At 69.6% G+C, this 10214-nt stretch overlaps 1 protein-coding gene across 1 annotated transcript; it reads left to right on the top strand.

Moving 5' to 3' along the window:
• The first annotated feature begins 1972 nt into the window (after nucleotides 1-1972).
• On the top strand, nucleotides 1973-9310 carry NR4A1 (nuclear receptor subfamily 4 group A member 1). Its single transcript, XM_039703248.1, has 7 exons — nucleotides 1973-3104; nucleotides 5445-6238; nucleotides 6478-6607; nucleotides 6709-6860; nucleotides 7668-7870; nucleotides 7946-8124; nucleotides 8215-9310. Exons 2-7 carry the CDS (start codon nucleotides 5447-5449, stop codon nucleotides 8469-8471), a joined length of 1713 nt encoding a protein of 570 aa, XP_039559182.1. The 5' UTR covers nucleotides 1973-3104; nucleotides 5445-5446; the 3' UTR covers nucleotides 8472-9310.
• The last annotated feature ends 904 nt before the right edge of the window (nucleotides 9311-10214 follow it).

Below are 10214 nucleotides of genomic sequence, written 5' to 3'. Positions count from 1 at the left end.
TGTGTGGCTGTGACTGAGGAGGGACAGAGCCCCGTGGTGGGGCTGGGGGCTGCAGCTCCCCCCCTGCCCCCTTGGAGCCCCCTCCTCACTGTGCTCCGGTGACAAACTGCTGTCGCCCTGGACGTGAGCGAGCTCCCGGGGACCCCCGGTGTCCCCCCCCCCGGTGCCGTCGGCCGCGTCCCGGCGCTGCGGGGCCCCGGCCAGGCCCTTCCTGCCCCGTTTCCTCCGGCAGCCGGCGGGAAGCGAGTCCCACCCCGAGCCCTTCCGCCTGCGGGGGACGCGGTGCCCTGCGGTGCCCACGCAGGACGGGCACAGGGTCCCCCTCGAGCTGCCTCGGTGTCCCCCCGACCACTGAAGCAGCATCCAGAGGAGTTGGGGGACACAAAGCACCCCCAGAGCTGGGGCTGGCTGCAGCACCGCTGTGTGCACGGGGGCAGGAGGAGCACCGAGAGCCCCCAGCCCTCTGCTGTGCCTCAGTTTCCCCTCTGGCCGGGCTGTCTGGAGACCCCAACTCTCCCCTTGCCCTCCCTGTCCCTCCAAGAGGAGCCTGTGGAGATCTGGGGGTGACACCTGCCGTGGAGGGGGGTGGGGGGCTCAGCCCGCTCCCCCACGCTCTCCTGCCTTGTCCCCGTTCCAGGACAGCTCCGAGCTGGACATTTATGGTCTGGCTCCCGCAGCCCCGGCGTCCTCCCGCGTGCAGCCGGGCTCGGAGCATCCCGTTCCGGTCACAGCCACCACGGGACCCCCCTGTGGCAGCTGCCACCCCACACGGAGCTTTTTATAGCCCCGACCTGGGGCTGCGTGTGCCCGGAAATGGGCAGGTGGCCGTGGGACACCGGGGGCACGCGTGGCACCGGCAGGGCCGGGGGGCCGAGGCTGCGGGGCACGGACCGGGAACGCCCCGGAGCAGCCTGTCATTACCGATAAATATAGGCCCGGGGCAGGGAGCCAGGGGCAGCCGTGAGCACCGGCTGATCACCCCCAGCGCCACCCCGGGGCTGCCTGGTGGCCGTCGTGTCCCCCGCCGGGTGTCGGGGTGGCTCCCTGGGGCTGCTGTGACCGGGGGTCCCCTCCCTGCACCCCCGTGGCCTTGCCGGGGCGGCTGGGCTCGGGTTTCCTCCCCCGAAGCCACCGCAGTCCCCGCGACCTCTGCCGGGGTACAGCTAATCCCGGCTGCGGGGGCTGCCGGTGTCACCCTCCTGCCGCCGGTACCGCCACCACCGAGCGAGGCATGCGGGGGGCTGCACCCCCCCCTCCGCGCCCCCGGTGGCGCTGGGACCCCCGGCAGCTCCGGGACCCTCCTGTGTGACCGGTCCCGAGCGCTCGCGGCCGTGTCCCCGGGCTGGCACCGGCGCTGCCCCTCGTCGCGTGTTGCGGTGACCTCGGGCCCGGGGGATCCCTCTGGGGGCGTCCCCGGTGGTGCCGCGGGATCCCCGCGACGTCAGCGAGCAGGTGTGACGTCAGCGGGCAGGTGTGATGTCACGGGACACCGTCGGGGGCGGGCGACAGCGAGAAGCGGGGCCGGAGCGAGGGAAGGAGCGAGCGCCCGGTGCCGGGCCGCCTCCTCCGGTGCCGGGCCGCCTCCTCCGGTACCGCCGTGCGCCCTCCGGACCCCTCTGCGGGCTGCCCCCGCTGCTGCTCACGGCGCCGGCGGTTCGTGAGGCCAGCAGGGTCCCGGTGCCGGTAGCGGCTCCCGGGGCACCGACCCCAGCCCCCCGGTGGGACCGTGCCGGGGGCTCTGCCGCTGCAGCGGCACTAACGGGGGAGCGCTAACGGCGCCGTCAGCCCCGGGGGCGCGGCCAAACCGGGCACAGCGGAACGGGTCCCCGGGTTGTGGAAACCGAGGGGTACGGCAAGGGACGGTACCGAGCCGGTACCGACGTGTATCAGGAGATACCGAGGGAGTACCGGGGTGGTACCGGGCGGTACCGGCTGGGAAGCTGCGGGGAGCTACCGAGGGGTATCGAGGGAAGTGCTGGAGTGGTACCAAAGGGTACCGGGATGGTACCGGAGGGTATTGAGGGGGTACCGGAGGGTATTGAGGGGGTACGGGATGGTACCAGACGGTGTTGAGGGGGTACCAGGATGGTACCGGATGGTGTTTAGGGGTACCGGGATGGTACCGGACGGTGTTGAGGGGGGTACCGGCGTGGTACCGAAGGGTACTGCGGAGTTCCGGGTCCCTTCCTCTCACCCTTCGCCCTCCCGCGGGCCCGGGCCGGCTCCGCACGGGCTGAGCTCATCTTTCCAGCCCGCGGGCGCTGTTCCCGGCGCCGGCGCCCGCCAGCAGCCGCCGTTCTTTCCATCGGCCCGGCCAGGGGCTCCCCGCGGGGACCGGGCGGGGGCGGGACCCCGCGTCACTCCCCCCGCACCCGGCACCGAGCGGGAGGAGCCCGGGGGTTACCGGTGCCGCTGAGCACCGGAGATACCCAGATGGGCGCTGGGCATAGCGGTACCGGGGGCACCGGGGGCACGCCGGGATACCGGGGGCACTGAAGATACCGGCACCGAGGGAGCTCCGGGGGTGATGGTACCGGAGATACCGGCAGCTAGAGGGCACCGAGAATGGGGGCACCGGGGTACCGGCAACGAGGGGACACCGGGGATACCGACACCGAGAGGCTACCGGGGGTGGGGACCGAAGGGGGCATCGGGGGTGGGCGCAGCGGAGTTGCAGCAAGGAGGGGACACCGGAAACACCGGCGATGGAGACACCGGGGGACGCCGGCCCCGGCGCACCGGCAGCGAGGAGACACCGTGCAGGGACACCGGGGATACCCCTGACACCGGGGCCTCCCTCCCCCCCTCCGGCGGCCCCCGGAGCCCCGGGGGGGATCTGTGGGGAAGCGAGGGGCGCCCGAGCTATTTTTAGCCGGGGCCGCGGGGGTATTTTTAGCCGGGGCCGCGGGTGCGTCAATGGAACCCCGCGTGCGTCACGGCCGCGCCCCCGCCGGGGCCGCCCCCCCCGTGCGTCACCGGCCCCGCGCCGCCCCGCGCGTCACCGAGCGCTTAAGAGAAAGTAGTGGCGGGGCCGGAGCCCGGCGGAGCCCGCGGAGCGGCCGTGGCAGGAGCGGGAACCGGAGCGCCGCCGCGCCGGCACCCGGGTACGGGCGGCACCGGGATGCGGGGGGCACCGGGGGGCACCGGGGGCACGGGGTGGTGCTGGCGGCGGGGGCGGGCTGAGCGCACCGGGAGGCGCACGGTGTCGGGTGTCCCGGTGGCACCGGGGGGACAGGAGCCGCTGTCCGGGGCGGCACCGGAGGGATTCAGGTCGGGCGTGTCAGGTGGCACCGAGGGGATCCGGGTCGGGCATCCCGGTGGCACCGGGGGCTCAGGGGGGTGGGCGTCCCGCAAGGTGGATGGATGTGGTCGGGTGTCCCTAGCACCTCGGGCAACCGGCTCGCGCGTCCCGGTGGAGCCGAAGGACGCTGTGGAAGGAACCCCCGGTGCTACCGGCGACAGTCGGGGGTCCCGGTGGAAGGCACCGGGCGGTGCGCGCTGTGCGGGGCTGCCCCTTGTGGGTGTCCGGTGGCACCGGGAGGAACCGAGTCGCGTGTCCCGCGTGGCGCTGGGAGGTGCACGGGATCGGGTGTCCCAGCGGCACCGGCAGGAACTGGGTCAGGAGTGCCGGTAGCACCGGGAAGAGCCGGGGGTCGCGCCCCCGGCGGGAGTTGGCAGAGCGAGAGGTCCCGGCCCCGGGGGTCCCGGGAAAAGCCCGACACCGCCCTCTCCTCTGTGAGGAGCTGTGCAGGACCGGGAGCTGCTTCTTGGGCCATGGGGGACCGGGCCGGTTCCCCCATCACGGCACCACAACCGGGGCCAGCTGCAGACGCAGGAATTCCCCGTGTCTGGGGATGGCAGCGGGCAGAGCCACCCCACACCGGGCATCACCGAGCAGAGCGGTCACGGAACCGGAGAGGGCAGCAGCGGGGCAGGCAGGAGCACGCGGGATGTGCCGGCAGCACCGGGACCCGGCAGCGGAGACGGGGCTGTGCAGGCAGCCAGCCCGGTGCGGGCAAAGCCCCGCTGCCCACGCGGGGCTGGCAGCAGCCGCTGGGCATTAGCGGACAGCAGGTGCCGGCAGGGATGTGGGCAGCGTGAGCCACCCCCGGTGCCACCGGCTGCTGTCGCCCGCCCGCGGCTCGGGGCCCGGTGCCAGCGGCTGCCACCCGCCCGTGCCGGCAGAGCCGCGGGGCTGGGCACGGGCAGCTGCCCGCGCTCCCAAACCGGGAATCTGCCCAGAGCCCGGCCGTGGGCAGCGCGGAGGCTGCTGCGGGAATCTGTGCCCGCTGCCGGGGGGACAGGGCAGAGGGGACCCCGAATGCTGTCAGTGAGGGGTGAGACAGGACAGAGGGGACCCCAAAGGCTGCCAGTGAGGGATGAGACAGGCAAAGGGGACTCCAAATGCTCTCAGTGAGGGGTGGGACAGGGTAGAGGGGACCCCAAAGGCTGTCAGCGGGTGGGTGAGAGCAGAAACCTTCAAACAACCGGGAGCACAGGAGGGGTCGAGGCGTTTCATCTGCCAGGGTTTTCATGCAGGCACGGAAAACTCCCGCTGGCACAGACAGTGTCCCCCGGGGCGTGTGCCCAGCACGGCCTCGGGTCCCCTCGGCTTCATTTGGGGACAGGAGGCGGCCGGGGGGTCACTGCTCCCTCTGAACCCAGCTGGACACGCACAAACTCCGCTGGGACCACCAGCAGGGGGCTGGGGGCCGGTGCCATCCCGCGGGTGCCAGGGCTGGACCCACGCTGGATATTTTTAAACCCAGCTCCTGGCGGGTGTCGGCTTTCTTGGTGCCCGAGCGAGCTGCCCAGATTTGGCTGGGGGAATCCGGGGGCTCTGGCAGCAGGGCCGTGCCAGGACGTGGCCGGGGGCCAGTGCAGCATGACCTTTAAAGGTCTGCGAGATGAATTACATTATCGTCTTGCCATGGGGGTCACTTCTGGCTTGGCTTTCAGCTGGGCACAGGACTCCGCTTGTCTTGTGTCTCACCAGATCCATGCACAGCCCCGGGGGGCTCCAGGGACAGAGGGTGGGCTCCTCTCCCCCTCACTTGGAGGGCTGCCTGCACTGATGTTCCCAAAAATCCCTAAAAGGGGTTACGGGGAAGTGGAACCCTCAAAACCCAGCTCAGCCCCAACTCCGGCTTCCCTTGGCCAGCCCGAGGGCTTGGGAATCTGCTGGCCACATTCCTCCCTCCTTCCCTTTCGGGGGCTTTTGCTAAGCCAGCGTTTTGGGGAATGTCCTTTGCAGCCATTGGCTGTGCCGTGACCTTTCTTGGGGACGCTGGTGGCCGCCACCACGCAGCCAGCGGCTATGGAGGTGCAGCTCCAGCACGAGGGGAGCCCTGGCGACGTTCTCACCGCTCCCACCTTCTCCATGCCCTGCCTGGACGCCGCAGGGGCGGTGCCGGGGTCCCACTGACGCCTCTCTCTCCCCGCAGAGATGCCCTGCATCCAGGCGCAGTGCAGCACCACGGGCGCCGGCCCCTGCGAGCGCTGCCCGGCCGAGCTGCTCAGCCCCGAGGGCGGCCGATTCCCCATGGAAGTGGCCGGAGCCGACCTGGCGGCCGCCCCAGCCCTGCCCAGCTTCAGCACCTTCATGGAGGGCTACGCCGGCGAGTTCGACGCCTTCCTCTACCAGCTGCCAGCCAGCGGCCAGGCCAGCGCCGCCAGCGCCTTCAAGCTGGAGGACTTCCAGGTGTACGGCTGCTACCCCAGCGCCTTCGGGGGGCAGCCGGACGAGACCCTGTCCTCCAGCGGCTCGGACTGCTACGGGAGCCCCTGCTCCATCCCCTCGCCCGCCACGCCCGGCTTCCAGCCCCCGCAGGCGCCCGGCTGGGAGGGCTCCTTCGGGGCGTACTCCCCGCTGCCGAACTATGAGGGTGGGCAGCCCTGGGCTGAGCCAGCCAAGGGCGCGGGGTCGCAGCCCCCCTTCTTCGCCTTCGGCCCCCCGGCCCCCAGCCCTGCCGGCTCTCCCGCCGCCCTGAAGGGGCAGCTTGGCCCCTCGCCCCGGCTGCTGGACACGGACGCCTTCCCCCCGAGCCAGGGCGGTCCCCGGGGTTTCGCGGGGCTGCCCCTGGCCCCCAGCTCGCCGCTGCTGGAGGGGCCGGCGCTGGCGCCCAGCAAGGTGCGCAGCCCCGGGGCAGGTGAGGGCCGCTGCGCCGTCTGCGGGGACAACGCGTCGTGCCAGCACTACGGCGTGCGCACCTGCGAGGGCTGCAAGGGCTTCTTCAAGGTAAGGGGACCCCCGGGCTGGCCGCTGCTGCCGGGATGTTCCCACAGCGCTTTGCGGCGGCAGGAGGATGCTGCGGGGTGCCCCGGGGAGGGGCAGGGCAGGGGGCACGGCCGCGGAGCCCTCCCCACGGACGCGGAGCCGGATGCTGGGCTGGAGAGGGAGGCAGGGGAGGACAGAAGGGCTTTTGTTCGGAGCTCGGCGCCCCGGGCTGAGCTCGGCCGCTCCTTCCCCACCCGCAGCGCACAGTGCAGAAGAATGCCAAGTACATCTGCCTGGCCAACAAGGACTGCCCTGTGGACAAGCGGCGCAGGAACCGCTGCCAGTTCTGCCGCTTCCAGAAGTGCCTGGCCGTCGGCATGGTCAAAGAAGGTACCAGGGTCCCGTCCCGGGTGGGGGTACCCAGCAGTGCCCTCTCTGCAGCCGTTCTGGCTGCCCTGAGGACAGGCACTCACTGCAAGCCCCACCCACAGTGGTCCGGACCGACAGCCTGAAGGGGCGGCGGGGCCGTCTCCCCTCCAAGCCCAAGCAGCCACCGGATGCGTCCCCAGTCAGCCTCATCACCTCGCTGGTGCGGGCACACATTGACTCCATCCCCAGTGCCACCAAGCTCGACTACTCCAAGGTAGGGCTGGTGCCACTCCTGGAGGGCCATGCCAGGGCTGGGGCTGGATCCTGAGCCATCCCTGTCCCAGTTCCTCACCCATCCCCATCCCAAATCCTGATGCTGTCCCCAACCCAAATCCTGATGCTGTCCCCATCCCAATTCCTCTCCCATCCCCATCCCAGGTCCTGATCCTGTCCCCATCCAGGTTCCCCATCCAAACTCATCCCTGTTGCTAACCCAACAGTTCCTGACCTGTCGCCATCCCAGATCCTTATCCAATTCCCACCCAGTTCCTCACCCATCTTCATCCTAGGTCCTGATCCCATTCCCATCCCAATTCCTGATCCACCCCCTGTCCCAGGTCCTGACCCATTCCATTTCCTGACCTGTTCTCATCCCAACCTTGACCCATCCCCATCCCAATCCCAATCCTGACCTGTTCCCATCCCCATCCCAGTCCTGACCCATCCCAGTTCCTCACCCATCCCATTCCTGTCCCAATCCTTACCCATCCCCATCCCCATCCCTATCCCTATCCCCATCCCACTCCTGACCCATCTCCATCCCAGTTCTTCAGCCATCCCCATCCCAAACCTGACCCATCCCCATCCCAGTCCTGACCCATCCCAGTTCCTCACCCATCCCCATTCCTGTCCCAATCCTCACCCATCCCCCATCCCAGCCCTGCCCCATTCCATCCCAATCCTGACCCATCCCACCCCAATCCTGCCCCATCCCATCCCAGCCCTGCCCCATCCCATCCCAATCCTGCCCCATCTCCATCCCAATCCTGCCCCATCCCAGCTCTGACCCATCCCCTCGCAGTTCCAGGAGTCGGCGCCGTGCCCGTTTGAGAAGGAGGACTCCGTGGACGTGCAGCAGTTCTATGACCTGCTCACCGGCTCCATGGACGTCATCCGCAAGTGGGCCGAGAAGATCCAGGGCTTCACCGAGCTGCCCAAGGAGGACCAGGACCTTCTGCTGGAGTCAGCCTTCCTGGAGCTCTTTATCCTTCGCCTGGCATACCGGTGAGCCCCGGGGCAGCGCGGGGCAGGGGGAGCCCCAGCTGTGCCCGGGGGTGACGCCTGGATTTCTGCCGGCAGCTCCAAGCCGGAGGAAGGGAAACTCATCTTCTGCAACGGCGTGGTGCTGCACCGGCAGCAGTGCGTGCGCGGCTTCGGGGAGTGGATCGACGCCATCCTCGAGTTCTCCCAGAGCCTGCACCGCATGAGCGTCGATGTCCCCTCCTTCTCCTGCCTCGCCGCCCTCGTCATCATCACAGGTGAGTCCCGCCCAGCTCCGGGCTTGCCGCTGTCCCCGTCGCCACCTGGTGTCTGTCCCCGCGGTCCCACGGGCTGTGTGTCACCCGCAGACCGGCACGGGCTGAAGGAGCCGAAGCGGGTGGAGGAGCTGCAGAACCGCATCGTGGGCTGCCTCAAGGACCACGTGGCGGCCGCGGGGGCTGAGCCCGGCCGCTCCAGCTGCCTCTCCAAGCTGCTGGGGAAGCTGCCCGAGCTGCGCAGCCTCTGCACCCAGGGCCTCCAGCGCATTTTCTACCTCAAGCTGGAGGATCTGGTGCCGCCGCCACCCATCGTCGACAAGATCTTCATGGACACTCTGCCTTTCTGAGTCCCGGGCAAGGGGCTGCCATGAGCCCCTGACCTGCCTGGGGACATCTGGGACCCGCCCTGGGCAATCCTGGCTCAGCCCAAGGATGCCCGGGAACCCCCTGGGCACCCCTGGGTCACCCCTGGGATGCCTGGAACATCCCCTGGGTACCCTAGATCAGCCCTGGGATGTTTGGGACCCCCCCTGGGTGACCCTCAGAATGCCCAAAAACCACCTGGGCATCCCTGGATCACTCCCAGGATGCCTGGAACCTGCCCTGGTCACTCCTGGATCAGTTCTGGCATGCCCAGGACATCCCTGTGGACTCCTGAATGACCTCTGGGACACCTGGGACCCCCCTTCCCGGGCCATTCCCAAGCTCTATGTATACCCCTGGATCACCCCCAGAACACCTGGAACCCCACCCCGGGTCATCCACAGCATGCCTGGGACCCCCTGGGCACCCCTAGATCGCTCCTGGGATGCCTGGGACCACCCTTGCATCACCCCATGGATGCCTGGGACCCCCTGGATCACTCCCAGGATATCTCAGATGCCTGAGTCTTCTTGGGGCCACCCTTGGGGGTGCCCCACGTGCCTTCACGGCCCAGGGCGTGGCCCCCCAGCAGCCCTGGTGCCGTCTTCCCCGGGGGCATCGCCGGCGCGGTGCCCTCTTCCCCTGTAAAAACGCCCCTGATGTAAATAGCGCCGGCCGGGTCCTGTACAGAGCGGGGGGCGCGGGCGGGGGGTGGCTCCGGCCCCCTCAGCCTCGGCCCCTTCCCCTTTATATATATTTTTCTGGGTTTCCCTCTTTTTGGCCATTTTCTGTATATAAACTTGTACGTACAGTGAGAGACACCGGGCGGGACCTTTGTCCCTTGTGTTCCCCTTTAGTTTAAATTCGGGGATTGGGAAGGGGGGACAGAGAGCGGGGCTGGGGACAGCTGGGACGCTGGAGAGGGGGAAAAACGGGATGTTGGAGCTGGGGGCAGCCAGGACACCGTGGAGGGGGAGCCGGAGGGAAAAAACAGGACACGGGAGCTGGGGACAGTCAGAGCTGGGGACCGGAGCTGGGGACAGCCGAGGCTTGGACAGTGTAGATGTCAGAGCTGGGGACAGCTGGGACACTTGGGCTGGGTAAAAACAAGGCGCTGGAGCCGGGGAAAAACCAGCGCGCTGGAGATGGGACAGGCGGGGCGATGGAGCCGGGGACAGCTGAGGCTCCGCAGCAGCGATGCCAGAGCTGGGGACAGGCGGGCCGGTGGATCTGGGGACAGATGGGGCTCGGGAGCCGGGGACAGCCGGGGACAGCGGGGATGCCAAAACCGGGGACAGCCGGGGTACCAAAACTGGGGACAGCCGGGGCTCCGGAGCAGGGGAGAGCCGGGATGCCAAAACCGGGGACAGCCGGGGACAGCCGGGATGCCAAAACCGGGGACAGCCGGGGACAGCCGGGATGCCAAAACCGGGGACAGCCGGGGCTCAGGAGCCGGGACAGCCGCGGCTCCGGTGCCGCACGTTGCCCACGCCGCTGCCCTTGAACCGTCACTCACCCCCGCACCTGTCGCCCGCCTGATTTATCCTCCCCAAAATAACCGGGAAGCGTGACCGTGTCCCCCGCTCGTGTTCCTGGGGACGTGGCCGCTGGCAGGGCCAGCCCTGGCGGGGGGGCGGCGGCGTTTGGGGTCCCGAGCTCAGGAGCTGGGGACAGAGCAGGGGGTCCGAGGCCGGGATGGGGGGTGGCACGCGTGGCTGATGTGTCCC

This window comes from Passer montanus, unplaced genomic scaffold (genome assembly GCF_014805655.1).
Source record: "Passer montanus isolate IOZ18808 unplaced genomic scaffold, ASM1480565v1 scaffold161, whole genome shotgun sequence".
Classification (NCBI taxonomy): domain Eukaryota; kingdom Metazoa; phylum Chordata; class Aves; order Passeriformes; family Passeridae; genus Passer; species Passer montanus.
Note: the sequence above shows the minus strand (reverse complement) of the source record. Positions and strands in the feature narration are given on the sequence as shown.

Excerpts from the sequence above, each read along its gene's own strand:
- NR4A1 (XM_039703248.1), top strand. The coding sequence starts at position 5,447 with ATGCCCTGCATCCAGGCGCAGTGCAGCACCACGGGCGCCGGCCCCTGC. Across the intron at positions 6,608-6,708 it reads CGTCGGCATGGTCAAAGAAG|TGGTCCGGACCGACAGCCTG; the intron begins GTACCAGGGTCC and ends CCCCACCCACAG. Across the intron at positions 6,861-7,667 it reads CCAAGCTCGACTACTCCAAG|TTCCAGGAGTCGGCGCCGTG; the intron begins GTAGGGCTGGTG and ends ATCCCCTCGCAG.